Here is a 15,369-nt window from a genome sequence, read left to right on the forward strand (position 1 = left end):
GTAAAGTGGAGATTATATCTAATCTGAAATAATATTACTAGATAAGAATACTTTAACTTAAGTACAAAGAATCTCTCACTGGTGCGACTATACACTTGTTTATACACTTGTTTATATACGTACAACGGAAACTCTTTATAGAATGCATCCTGATGCGTGGAATGTCCGATTGTTGGGATTGGTATAGTAATGTTGGTATAAGAATGTCCCTTGCCTGTATATAATCGTGATTGCTATTGTACAACAAATAATATAACAAAATAAAACGATCCAAGCCAGCAAGCAGAAGGACATGGAACACTCCAACATGGTTATACAATGGAAAGTGAGACATCGAATAGTAAACAGAAAGGAAAGCAACAATTAAACCTAATATGGATAAGCTGCCGAGCGCATGAAGGATTAACATAAATGAATATTAAGCAACAAATTGGTCGCATCAAAGGAGACAACCTCATGCAACGGACTGGAGCAACGACTCAACCATACGTATTTAATAAGTTTAAGGCACAAGTGTAGAATTTTGTCACGGGATGTTGCCAGCGCCCCATAGAGCGGTATCAAATCAATTAAACTAAATTAAACTAAATTAAACCAAGTTAAACTTAACGGAAGAAACATTTATAAGAAATATGGAGTATATATATAAATACTTATACATGAACATTTGAATAAATAAATAAGTAAACAATTAAGACAATAAGTAGCTAATATAAGTAAAAGAAGCTGCCGTTATGAGACTATAGTAATAGAAGTTTGAATGTAATTGAGGAAACGAATACATTAAATGAACATCCCTTGCTATGTTGGGGGGCTGGCGAGACCTTTAGACTTGCTTAGATCCTTCGGATCTGGATTTAGATTTAGATAGATCTATATGATTTAGATAAGTCGTACAGAACATAGATCTTACGGAGACCTGTGCGCCTGAGTGTGCGACTATCTGGTCATCTTTGAGGATTAAAGGTACATGTGTATGAATGAATAAATATTCTGATATATGCATATATACAGTTAAATAAAATATGAAAAGCTATAAATAATTGTCGAGATAGATAACAATAACAGTTTTCGTTAAATAGGAAAGAATCGAGAGAATGAATAAATAAATAGATAATAAGATCAAATTATGATTACATTGACACGATAAAGTTAAAAACTCCGAGATGGTCGGATGACAGTCCAATGCGAGGACAAATGTTATTGATAAGTATTTATGGTCGAACCAACTCTCTCTTTCTGCATATGGAAAAGTGGAATGTGGCGGATCATCTTGTCCTGTGAATAAGAAATTAGAATTTGATAAAGTGGATTAAGAAATAACAAACAGATAATAAATAGACAGCGAATAGATGATAAATAAATAAATAAATAAATAAACAAATAAATAGATAAATAAATAGATACTAAATAAATAAACAAATAAATATAAAGTTTTAAAGATTAGACAAAAATAAGGTATATACATAAATAAATTGAAGTTACAATTTTGAAAGCTTAAAGTGAATCTTAAAATAAGGACAAATTAGTCAAATAATTGTGAGCGGTAAACGCTTTACGGAATTCAAGCATTATATAAATATTACGATGTTATGTATTATCTGGAAAACGTGCAGGAGGACGCAAATAGCGTCCAACCTTCGTACTTATTAGTATATCTATCAATCTGGATTCTTATAAACTATTTTTACAAAGACATACGTCGTACTCCCTGACGCAGGGTACGTAATAGCGAAGATACCAAAGATAAATGAGGGATATACGCATCTAAATGGGAAAGATAACTATTAGCTTTGAAATTTTTGAGAAATTATGGTTTAAGAAGTGCGCTGTTCTGTCTCTTCTCGTTAGTCGCGTATTGCGGATTGGTACAAAAAGCGATAAGTGAACGTAAAGATAAAGAAAGGAGGATATTCGTGTATATAGGTACAAAGTACAAAACTCGGCGGAAGGTAAAGTCTAATTTATGAGGAAACTAAATACAGCGAGTAACTAAATTGGTAAAATAACAGGGATAGCTATTGGATCAGAGCAAAACAATGGAACCAGGGATATGATAGCTCTATTAAATGTGCCCGGATGTTAAACTCCTGCGATGCTTGTATGCAACCACGATTATAGATGATGAAAAATTTCTTTTATTGCTAAATCCTATAAAAAGAGAAATAATTATAAACGGACTAAGAGCTTAACACGCGCTGACTGGCGGCGCCATCTTCCCTATACTGTTGACATCTCTAATCTTGTTAACTAAAAAGGCTGATTATAAGGCATAAAATAGTAGACAAAATAAAGTAAAACTGGATATCTCATAATAAAAGACTGATACCTTGTGAGTGGTAGACCATCTTGTTTTTCACATCGATACATCTAGGAAATGAGGTTGTTGAGACGCTCGGAATGGGTGATCCATGAATATAGAAATAAAAAGAAATAGAAATGACAAGATAAATGACAATGAAGGAAAGATATTATTCGAGAAAGACACAAGTTAAATTCTAAGTAAAAGCGATGCCAATTAAGACATATTGCAGAGTACATGAAAAGATAAAAGATATTAGATATTATAGTTTGGCAATATGGAGACACGGAAGTCTGTTCCATTGGAAATTATTAAGTGTATATATTGATTCTTAATTCTATGGATGTAATATAACTAGCATTATATAAAATTAATTTAAAATGTAATGAACTAAACCAAATTATACCAGAAGTAACGAAGCGCGTGGTAGCTGCGGTAGATCTTACCTTGGCAAGATTCGTAGAGAGACTGGTTCCATTGGAGCACTCGGTCACAAGACTACTAGAAAATAAAACAATTGAAGCTGAGAGAAACACACAGAGCGAGAACACTCAGGAAAATATCAGAAGAGGAAAGAAGAGGAGGGCTGAGGAAATTGCATCACCCATTCCCCCCCTCCTCCGTTTAACAAAGAGATACAAACCGGAAGAAATAGAATGCAACCTATACTCGTAGACGCTAGTATTTCAAAAATAAGAGGAAAAAGAAACATATTGCAAAACGAAGAGCGAAGCATTAGGAGCGGATATCCTCCCCGAACGAGAGAACCTAATGCTATCATTGTAGTTAAAATTAAGGAAGAATCGGAAATAAGCTATCAAGTGCTTATGACCGAATTAAGAAAGACCATCAATCCGGAAGCAGATTTAGGCATTAAAAAATTAAGTGTTCATAAGGCAATGAGCGGATGCAGGATTATAAGAATAACCGGCGAAGAAGCGGAATTCCAAGCGGACCTGCTAATCAACAAGATAAATGAAAACATTAGAAAATACGGAGATCACGTATCAATTTACAAACCCGGCCTGGGTGGTAAAAACCAGATGCAATTTGAGGTCGGAGGTTCGGATGATACTATAACGGAAGATGAAGTTAAAAACAAATACTGGAAAGCGTAGGAAGAAATGAAAAAGAATTTAAATTTAACAGATTCCTGTATAAAGCGAGAGGATGGCGGGTGAGATTTAGTTGCACAAAAAATATAGGAAACAGGTTGCTCGACAGGGGATATTTGAAGATAGGGTGGTCCAGAGTCAGGGTCAGATTATTACCTAGGGCAAAAACGCGGTGTTATAAATGCCTCAAAACGGGTCATACTATTAACAACTGTAGGGAAAAGACAGATCGCGGACGAAGATGTTTCAATTGTGGAAACATAGGGCATAATGCCGGTCAGTGCGCGATGAAAGCGGGATGTCCGCTCTGTCGCGATTTAGGTTTTGAAAGTACACACAAATTGGGTAATTTTAAATGCATATATCCATCATTCCCCACGAGGGGGGAAATAGCCAACAGCAATAGATATGGTAGTAATTATACGGTCAATTTTGAGGGGGGCGCGTTCGATGGTCGGAGATCGTACGCGAAACCCAGTAGGAGAGGGATAAGCGAGTCAGACAGTTATTATTATTATGACTGACAAATCGAACTTAACAGATAACGCGATGCCCGGGACGTCCCGGGCGCTGTATGGGAGGGAAGAAAATCCTTTAAACGATAAAGTTAGTGATAGGCTGGAAAATATTACTGGCAGCTTTGAAGACTACAACAACGAGGGAAAAGACGTAGCTAAGAAGGAAAGAAAGGGGAGCAGCCCGGAAGGAAAGGACGACGAATGGACAAATAACAAAATACGAGAAATCGAGGATACTCTGGGAACACTAGGATCGCTTATAGACGAGTACAGAGTAATTAACAATAACGAATTGGATACAGAGACAGAACACGGTTATGGCAAAATGGAGGTAGAACAAGATCGGATGGGGAAGAGGAAGAAAGAATCCTCTCCCGAAACTCAAACAGATTTACCGAGGGAAGCCAAGATCACGAGGCCGTCTATTAAGGGAGAACTAAGAGTGGTTGGCTTTGATGAATCAGTAAAGAAAGAAGAGATCAGAGAAATTATGATGGAGATGGGTGAGTATGAATATGATGAAATCAATATAGGCGACATCAGACCAATGAGAAATGGGCTGTTTTTGACATGGGCTCAATGCCCGCTTGTTGCGGCGGTAAAAATGGCAAACAACGGCAAAATAAAACTGGGATGGTCGGTTGCAAGGGCCGAGCTCCTCGAGGCCAGACCAAAGCAGTGTTACAAATGCTGGGAGTTCGGACACACGAGGAGCGTATGCCGTCCGGAACCGATAGAAGCGCCCTTTGCTTTAAGTGCGGCAAGGCGGATCATTCATACAGGGAATGCAGAAACGAGCTACATTGCGTCCTATGCGCCCAAAAAGGAATCGAAGCCAACCATAGAATCGGCTCTTTTAGATGTAAAGTTAGCAAGAAATCTATTAATACTAACGCAAGTAATCCACGATCAAACAAGACGCAAAAAAGAAATTTATCAACGGAACGGAGGTCCGTCCTTAGCCTAAAACATGGAAGTACGGATAGTGCAAATTAATCTTAACAAGTGCCAAACAGCGCAGGACTTACTGGCACAATGGATAAATGAAGAGCGAATCGCCATGTGTATCGTTCAAGAACCGTGGCGAGAAACGAGATCCGGCTGGTTCTCCAGTAAAAATGGGAAGGCAGCTATATGGTGGAATAGGAAATAGTTAATAGACCCATGTATTCAAATATACAAAGGGGAATACACCATAGCCGTTGAAAATAAAGAGATCACGTATGTATCCTGTTATTACACTCCGAAACGCAAATATCAGACGTTTCGAAGAAATGCTAAGCGAGCTGACAGAAATAATGCAAAACTTCCATACGGCGGTTATCGGCGGCGACTTTAACGCCAAGTCAGAAATGTGGAACTCTGGATACACCGACAGAAGAGGTGAAGTTACGGAAGAATGGGCCGCGACGCATGATCTAAGAATTATTAACTCAGGAGCCACTCCTACATGTGTACGTCCACAAGGTGCTTCCACTATAGATTTAACATGGGTCACCCCTACGATGCTGAATAAAATCTCTGGGTGGGAAGTTCTCGAAGACGCTATTAGCTATTCGGATCATAGATATATTAGGTTTAACATTAATAATAATGATAACAGACAGTTGAATAATCGACAGAATAAACCGATCAGGGCATGGTGTAAGAAATACTTTGATAATGACCGATCTGAAGCGGCACTCGAATGGTTGTGCGCAGACGAAAATCTTCCTGAGAACGCGAACGAAGCAAGTCAGCGTATCGACTCAATTATAAAACAGGCCTGTGATCTCGCGATGCCGAATACAGTTCAACATACTTTTCAGGAATGCACCGCATGGATGACGGAAAGAGAGGAAATTATGAGACAGGTGAGAATCGGGAACGTTGAAGAACTAACTTTAATGAATCTAGTCGGAAAAATGTTAGATTCAAAAGAAGAATGGCAGGTTGTGAATCAATACATAAACAAAATTATTGCTAAAAAGGAGGAGAAGGAAAGGATGCGACAGCAGGCTGATAGGAGGAATGTACGAAATGCGAGTCATAACCATTAAAAAATATACTAAACGCGAATAAACAATAAAGATAACAAAGTTTAATTTACTAGAGGTTTACATATGTATACGTATATAAATGAACAAGTAAAATAGAGCTTAATAATGACTAGATTTACGAATTAAATGAAAAGAACGCAGCTTGTATATAGCTAGTAGCTTGTATATAGTTAGTATAAATATATGTGTTACTTAAATGTGCTCTTTATTGCTTACTTATTGAGAGAGATACAAGCCACAAAGAAAAATGTGGCGGTTTTTGCGCGCGAGCATGCGACTCTGACTCGCCTGCCATCTAACAGAACATTACAATACTTAACATTCCGCCCGACTTTGAAATCTTTGGTTTCAAATATTACAGTATAAATAAACAAATTAACAGATTGAATGTATCTTGGGTCCGGACGTCAAATAGAAATAAAATGTAAATAAAACAACTAAACAAATGTAATTAAATTGTTAATGAATAGGTAATAGAGATAGTTTTTTGACTGGTCTTTTATCAATTCCGCGAGCTGTCTTAACAGACGCAACTCGGACAACTCCGTCAAGTCCGGGATGGACATCGATGATTCGTCCCAATGGCCAATGAAGAGGTGCGGTATTGTCCTCTTGCAACAGCACTAGGGCTCCTGGTTGGATATTAGTTCCAGAGATGTTCCACTTATGTCTGGTCTGGAGTTGATGTAAATATTCTCTTTGCCATCTTTGCCAAAAGTGTTGACGTACTTTCTGCAAATGTTCCCAGCGGGATAAACGGTTGTCCGCTGTATCGAGATAATAGTACTCGACTGGAGATGTAAGTGAGTCTCCTATTATAAAATGGGCGGGAGTTAATACAGATAAGTCTTGAGGATCAGAGGATAAAGGAATCAGTGGTCTAGAATTCATGACTGCTTCAATTTGTGTAAGTAATGTATAGGCTTCTTCAAAGTTTAGTACTAGACCTTGAGTTACAGTGTAAAGATGACGTTTTGCAATTTTAACTGCCGCCTCCCATAGGCCGCCAAAATGTGCGGCTCTCGGAGGTATGAATTTCCAGCTTATTTTTTGTGCGGCTAAATCTTCAGTGATGGTTGCGTTGTTAGATCGTAGAAATTCATAGATTGCTTGCAGCTCCTTATTTGCACCAACAAAATTAGTTCCGTTGTCAGAGAATATTTGAGCGCATAGTCCTCTTCTAGAAGTGAATCTCTTGAGTGCTGCTAAAAAACACTCCGTTGCCAGTTGAGTAACCAGTTCTAGATGAACTGCCTTTGTGCTTAGACATGTAAATACTGCGATATATGCCTTTAAAATTTGTGGTCTTCCGCGTCCTTGACTTGTGCGATATTGGAGGGGTCCAGCATAGTCTACCCCACAATTTATGAAGGGACGTGTTCCTTCGGTTACACGTTCTCGAGGAAGATTTCCCATAATAACATCAGGTACCGATGGTCGCATACGGTAGCACTTAATGCAATTATGCTTTATCTTTTTTGCTTCTCGCCGTCCTGACAGCGGCCAGTATTTTTGACGTATAGAACTTAAAAGTTGTTCCGGTCCACAGTGCAGAAGGCGGACGTGCTCTTCGTACATCAGTAGATTGGTAATAAAATGTCCTGAAGGAAGAATAATCGGGTGTTGTTGTTCCCATGACATGTTAGATTGTTGTATTCGCCCGCCAATCCGGATTAAACCATTCGTGTCCAGAAATGGGTTGAGTGGAAGAAGCTTGCTTTTAGTGCTGACCATGCCTTTTTTTTGCAACTTGAGACGTTCTAGAGGAAAGGATTCTTGTTGCACCATCTTCGCTATTGTTAATTCTGCTTCTAGTAGTTCGTCTACAGTCAATGGTCCTGATAACTTCGTCTTTCGACATTTAATCTGAATGAATCGATTGCAATAGGCAATAACTCGTTGCAATTTTTTATACGATGAAAATTTATGTAGAATACCTGAAATAGGGGAACACACATTAAGAAAAATTGACTTTTGTTCAGGAATGTTGATGATCTTCATGTTTGATGTGTGCGGTAGTTCATGAAATAGGAGCCACTGAGGTCCTGCCCACCATAATTCATTTTCGATGAGTTTATCTCCTAGTAATCCACGTGACAAAATATCCGCCGGGTTTTCAAATGAATTTACATGACGCCAACTTTCCGGCTTCGTTAACTTCTGAATTTTTCAGACTCTATTTGCGACAAAAGTTTTCAGCTGCGATGCAGCAGTTTGTATCCATGCGAGCACGATTTGAGAGTCACTCCATAAATAAGTTGCCGATACCTTTATCCCAAAAGCTTGAGATACGACGTGTACTAATTTTGCAAGCAATAGAGCGGCACAAAGCTCTAAACGTGGTACGGAGAGTGTCTGCAGTGGTGCTATGCGAGATTTGGAGCACACAAGACGCGAAGTTAAGACTCCTGCGTCATCCCGACTAACTGCATAAATGCATGCGCCATATGCCTTGGTCGACGCGTCACTGAATCCATGTAGCTCGATAGTTTCCGTTATGTTATTTGGACAAATGACTCTAGGAATGCATATTTTATTTACCTTTGATAAAGACTTTATATACGTGCTCCATTTTTTATTCAGTTCTTGTGGAAGCGGTTCATCCCATGATAGTTTCAATTGCCACAAATTCTGTAAAATGTGTTTTGCTTCTATTACAATTGGTCCAATAAGACCCAATGGATCATAAATACGAGCAATCGTAGAAAGAACAGTCCGTTTTGTGATACTAGTTAGGTCCGCTGGGGTGACGTTGAACTGTAATTCGTCCGTTTTTGAGTTCCATAGAATACCTAAAGTCTTCAATGTCTGTTTCTGTTCTAGTAGCAGTAGCTCATCTGCTTGATCTTCTTTTTGCAAGTGTTTGAGAACTTCTGGCTTATTTGATCGCCATTTTCGCAATTTGAATTTGCCTCGTGCTAACAGTTCGGTGAGTTGTTTTTGAAGTTCCAAAGCTTCGGTGATGGTATTCGTACCAGTAAGAATGTCATCCATATAACAATCGTTTTCTAAAATAGCGGCTGCCAGAGGATAATCCTTTCTTTCGTCTTCTGCTAATTTCCTCAAGCAACGCATTGCTAAAAACGGTGCACAAGACGTTCCATATGTGACCGTATTCAGGTTAAAAATTTTAATAGGCAGGTCCGATTCTTCTCGCCATAGAATGCGTTGCAATGGTCGATCCTCTTCTCTGATCAAAATCTGTCGATACATCATTTTAATGTCGCTAGTAATTACAATCTGATGTATGCGAAAACGCAGTAAAATGTCAATTAGATCGTTCTGCAGATTAGGTCCGCACAGTAGCTTATCGTTGAGTGAATTTCCATTAGATGATTTTGCCGATCCATCAAAAACGACTCGTAATTTCGTAGTCAATTTGTCTTTGCGTATGACTGCTTGATGCGGTAAGTAGAAAACTTCTACTTCTGAGTTACTGTCTTCAACTTCTGACATATGATTCAACAGCAGGTATTCGTTAAGAAAATTGTGATACGCATTCTTCAAGTCAGGCTGTTTGTTCAATCGTCTTTCCAACGAGAATAATCTTTTTTCGGCCTTGTCTCGAGAATTTCCTAGTTGAATTTCCGCATTCTTGGGAAGACTGACTATATATCTTCCGTCGGGTTGTCGCTGACAAGTATTTATAAAATGTTGCTCGCAAGGGTCAAGCTGATCTATTTCTTCTCTAATTTCGATGTCTTCAATCCTCCAAAATTGTTCTAATTGGTTATTTAAGGTTTCGTTTGTAATCAAATGACATGTCGAAACTTGATGTTCTTGAAGGTTATTCATTTCACCTCCAACAATCCATCCTAGCTTTGTTTTTTGCCATATTGGCTCATCTTTTGACAATTGAATGCGCGGAATGCATAGAAGATTCCAGAATAAACCTGCATCAATCAATAACTCGATGACTTCTGGAGTGTCAAATGAAGAATCCGCAAGCTCAATGTTATCTGGAATACGAACAACATCACTTGTTAACTTTATATGTGGCAACGTTTTTGTAATCTTTGGCATCACCAGGCAACACATTTGTGACGAAAAGGTACCGAATCTCGATTGAAATTGAACTTGAATTGATTGTCCTACTGTTGTCTTCATACCTTGAACTCCGCTTATAGACATATTAATATTTTCGAGAGGTAATTTAAGCTTGTGTGCTAAGGCGCTTGTTATGATATTTGATTGAGAGCCCTGATCTAGTAATGCTCTACAACTATGGCGCTTTCCGTACTTGTCGTATATCAGCACTTGTGCAGTGGACAATATAACTTGCGGGGATTTCCCTTGCGCATAATGAATCGCTGTGTACTCGGAGCTATCTTGTGTGATGCAACAATTTTCTTCAGAAGTTTGTACGTAATGAACAGCTGTATTGGAAGATTGCGGTTCTGCTTGACTCGTCGTCTTCAAGAGTGCATTAGAAGGAATATTTGCTGTCCGATCTTCATGTAGTAAAGTGTTGTGACGTTTGTTACATTTCTTGCAAGTGGATGCCTTGCAGTCCTTACTTATATGTCCTGGCCGTAAGCAATTAAGACATAGACGCTTAGTTTGAATCTCTTTTGCTCTTGTCACAATCGGCATGTCAAGAAATGATTGACATTGATAAATCTTGTGATTCTCATTACAAAGTTCACATGCTCGTTCGGTCGTGACTAATGATACTGCTCTTTCTTTCTTTGATACTTTTGCGCACTTAACTAATTCTTGTTTAATTTTGCATTTTTCTATTAACTCAAAGGATTGACTTCGATTTTCTAAAAACTTCATTAAATCTTCGAGAGATGGTAGTTCATCATGTTCAATCTTGCTTACCTCATTTTCCCAATCTCGTCTCGTGGCGAAATCAAGCTTACTCGTGACGATATAACTTATTATCGTATCCCAATATTGTACAGGTTGATCTAGTGCGTTCAATGCTCGAACGTGCGACCTTATTAAATCGACGAGAGACCGATGTGTAATATTCTCTGCTTTGCTAATGGCGGGTAAGCTAAGAAGTTGCTGAACGTGTGTATTTACAATGAGTCTTCTGTTGTCGTACCTTCTTTTTATCAAATCCCATGCGATATTGTAATTTTCTGCGCTTGTGTTGAGACATTCTATAACTTGTAATGCATCGCCTTTTAGTGCACTTCTAAGATATTGAAATTTTTGAATTGGTGTAAGACTTACGTTCTGATCGATGACAGATGTGAATGAATCTTTAAACAGCATCCATTTTTCATATTCCCCCTGGAACGTGGGAAGTGCTAATGTAGGCAACTTTACTTTTGTGAAATTGTTATTTATGTTCTCTGCTGCTGGAACGTCCACTGCTTCTGTTTGTAAAAGACTTCTTGCCTTCGCCATACATTTGTAATAAAGGTTTTCAAATTCCAGACGTTGCTCTATTTCTTCCTGTGCTGGTTCTATAAATTCTACTGCTTCGTCTTGAGGTTGATCCAATTCTTCTAATTGCGCTTGAACAGTTTCGAATTTATTTAATAATAATGAAGCAACATTTAACCGTTCTTGTACTTCTACCTTATCATTTGCCGCTGGAGATTCTAAGAATTCACTGAATCTGATTAAATTGCCTTTTATGTGCCTTCTACTTAATCTTAGTCCTTTTTTCGTTGACATGGTGCCTTCCCCCCCTTTTTTTTTTGGAAAGGATTGAGATAGGAATGAGACTCACGTACCTGAAACTTCTCTTTATTCGGCTCGATTGTATTGTCAATATTGCAGGATCCTTGTAGTTTGTGTTGTTTGTCGTGCTATTTGTGTATAGCTTTTCGATTATTTCCTTTATAATAACCGTGCATTGATTTGAGGTTATACTTTTTATTGCAATGTATATAATGTGTACACTGCTATTATGTTTTACTAATGCTGATTCTCGTTACGAATATCCGTAACGCCGTCGAAGGACCAAAATATGTTACTTAAATGTGCTCTTTATTGCTTACTTATTGAGAGAGATACAAGCCACAAAGAAAAATGTGGCGGTTTTTGCGCGCGAGCATGCGACTCTGACTCGCCTGCCATCTAACAGAACATTACAATACTTAACAATATGTATAGTCAATTTAATAACAAAGGAACGAATATAATAAATGTAGATATATATTAAAGAATATATATATAATTATATATTAATTAGATTAATTAATTATATTAATTAGAAAGGAGGATTATAGAATAAACAAAATTAACGAGGAATTTTATAAATATTAGACACTAAATACAACATAAACAGGACAAGATAAAATAATGGAATAATGGTGACTCGAGAATTTGAGACGCGGAGGTGTAAACGTGAATAAGATAACAAAGGCAATAAAATCTCGATTGTCGAAAGATCGTATACAAACATAAATATGTAAACATATGAGGGAATAGAGTACTATTAATTAATTAATTAATATATAGGTGTAAATAAACTAATAATAAACAGATGAATACATAAATATAGATATATATTAAAATATATATAATTACCTTAATAGAATAGGATGGACGGAATACCTGAAATTAATAAAAACAATGAATTAAATAAATAAACAAACGAGTCTAAAAGATTGTCCTAAATGCTAAATAATAAATATAACAAATAAATAAATATACATTAAAAGGATACATAAATTTACTAATAAATAGGATGAACAGAATATTCGAAATTATGGAAAATGTAATAAATAAACAAATGAATAAATGAAAGTAAATGATTATTCAAATATTAAACGATAAACATGATATAAATAAATAAAACAAGATAACAGTATACGAGTGAATCGACAATAAGAGACATGCCTGCACGCGAGCAAATAATAAAGATAATAGAGCACAGATAACAGAGGTCTACAGGGTGATTCAGAACAAACGTTTGTCTTTAAAAAAATAAATTGTCTAGTCTATTCTAAGACGATTTTCCCTTTACTAAAATTGTCTACGAGGCTTAGTTTTTAAATTATTAAATAAAATAGTTTGCGAATTACGGAACGAGTACAAGAGGTAGACAGGGACGGCGCAACTCATCGTCCGATACAGACGATCATGTGGGGCGCTCGACGCGATCAGCTGATTGCTGCACACGATGAGTGTAACAATCAGTGTGTGTGTGTGTGTGTGTGTGTGTGTGTGTGTGTGTGTGTGGTGTATTTATGCACGCGTATCCACACATGCACCGTACTCTCTCTCTTTCTCTCTCTCTCTCCCTCTTTCTCTCTCACTCTCTCACTCACTCACTTATTCTTACCTTAATAATGAGATTCTTCATACTGCTGATAAATAGCAGTGCCCAGTGTGTTGCACGATAATAATCGTCGTCGACGAGACGTCGTTTCTTCAACACGCAGTCTGACACATCGTCAAATAAGCGAAGTTTTTTCTTTCATCACTTTCGACACTTTTACAAATTTACTCGCGCACTTAATCACTCACGATTGATAAAAGGAGGAATTTACCAACGGTTATGGTACGAATTTAATAAACGGTTAACGTATTTAATTATTAATTACACACTCGATTAAAGAAACGCGTTAACAGAACGTGATACTCGATGCAAAGCGCGCGACGCGACGACCGACGACAAGCAGGTCAGATTAGTATTAGCGCCTCTAGCGGCTAGAGGTGGCGGTCTCTTAAATCGTGCGATAAACGCGCTTCCGATCAAATTCCATATTCCCGGCTATCAGTTTTGCGGTCTAGGCACGCGGTTGCAGAAGCGATTAGCCAGAGGCGATCGAGGTATCAATCCATTGGACGCGGCATGTCATGAACACGATATAGCATACTCTCGGAGCAACGATCTCACCGAGAGACACGCGGCGGATAGGATACTCGCCGAGAAAGCGCGAAATCGCATCGGTGCGAGAGATTCGACTCTCGGTGAGAGAGCCGCCGCCACAGCTGTCTGGGCAGCGATGAAAGCCAAGACGAAGCTCGGTATGGGTCTGAAGAGGACGAAGACGAAGACGAAGAAAAAAACGGCGAAGAAACGGATACTTCCGGTAGCAAAATGCGGCGGCGTGTTGCCGATTCTACCAATGTTGGGTGCGCTCGGATTCCTGATCGGTGGAGCGGCGGGTGTAGCGAAGGCGGTGAACGACAGAAAAGCCGCGCAACGTCAGTTGAAAGAGATGCTACGTCACAATCGCACCATGGAAGGTCGCGGATTATATCTCGCTCCTTACAAATACGGACGAGGAGCCTCAATGAGAAAAAAAAAACGTCAAAGAGACGCTAAAAATGCCGCAGGGCGCAACTACCAACGTACAAGTGCTACAACTGGCAAAACGTATGCGCATTCCATATTTTAGAGGTGTTTTCATGCGCGACTCTTTACTGATCGGTGATATATATCAAAACGAGAGCGGCATCGTAAATTTGGATAACGTCGAAGGACCAGGTACTCATTAACGTACGCAAAGAGGGGGAATCGCGTTATATATTTCGACAGTTTCGGCAATCTTCGACCACCGAATGAATTGGTGCGATATTTCGGACGAAACATAACGAAGATACAGTACAATCACACACCTGTTCAAACTTACGGTCAGAGCATCTGCGGACAATTGTGCTTGCAGTTTCTTCGAACGGTCGATGCGTGCGAATTTAAAGACGGATATTACGCTATTTAATTCAGTATTCGTTAAACAGTTTTGCCGACATGTCTATGACATTCACGTTGATTGGGAAGAGTAGCGTTCTCGCGGCAAACTTCTTTCCCGCCGTAGATTTGGGCGACGATGCATACGAGCTCGGTCTAACGGATTTTGAGACTTATCACACGATACCGAATGTGAATTCCTCGAATAATAAATTTTACTTTGGCAAAGACGACGCGGAAATTACGATTCCCGAGGGATCCTACGTTGCGAAATATACATGCATTTTTGAAACATGCAATTTCACGGAAACATCGCGATAAGAAACACATTGACGATGGAGACTATGAAGATGAAGAATATCCGATAGTGCTCCGCGCTAATTACAATACGATGAGGAGCGAGATCAAATGCGCATACAAAATAAACTTTAGCAAACCCAACAACATTGGATCGCTGCTAGGATTCTCGAATCGTATTCTCGAGCCGCGAAAATGGTACGAATCGAACATGCCGATTAACATTATCAACGTGAATATTATCCGCGTAGAATGTAACGTGACCGCGGGCGCGTACAACAACGGCAAACTCGTTCATACGATACATGAATTTTCATCGAGGGTGCCGACGGGATATAAGATATCGGAAACGCCGGCGCAGATCATTTACTTGCCGATCATCGCGCGGAGCATTACGGATTTAACGTTACGCGTTGTCGACCAGAACGGACGATTGCTCGATTTTCGAGGAGAAGAGATCACCGTAAGATTGCACGTACGACGGCTACGGCGATAA

The 15,369-nt window shown here is 38.8% G+C and overlaps 1 protein-coding gene across 1 annotated transcript; it reads right to left on the bottom strand.

Annotated features, from left to right (window-relative positions):
- Window positions 1-6,433: 6,433 nt before the first annotated feature.
- LOC145963196 (uncharacterized) lies at window positions 6,434-11,608 on the bottom strand. The gene is made up of 3 exons (XM_083084899.1): window positions 8,538-11,608; window positions 8,243-8,492; window positions 6,434-7,840 (listed from the first exon to the last, which is right to left on the bottom strand). The coding sequence occupies exons 1-3, from the start codon at window positions 11,606-11,608 to the stop codon at window positions 6,434-6,436; spliced, it is 4,728 nt and encodes a 1,575-aa protein (XP_082941025.1).
- Window positions 11,609-15,369: the final 3,761 nt, after the last annotated feature.

The sequence above is a fragment of the Camponotus vicinus genome, unplaced genomic scaffold, assembly GCF_025532165.1.
Source record: "Camponotus vicinus isolate PSW18456_S1 unplaced genomic scaffold, iyCamVici1.0 SCAF_12, whole genome shotgun sequence".
Classification (NCBI taxonomy): domain Eukaryota; kingdom Metazoa; phylum Arthropoda; class Insecta; order Hymenoptera; family Formicidae; genus Camponotus; species Camponotus vicinus.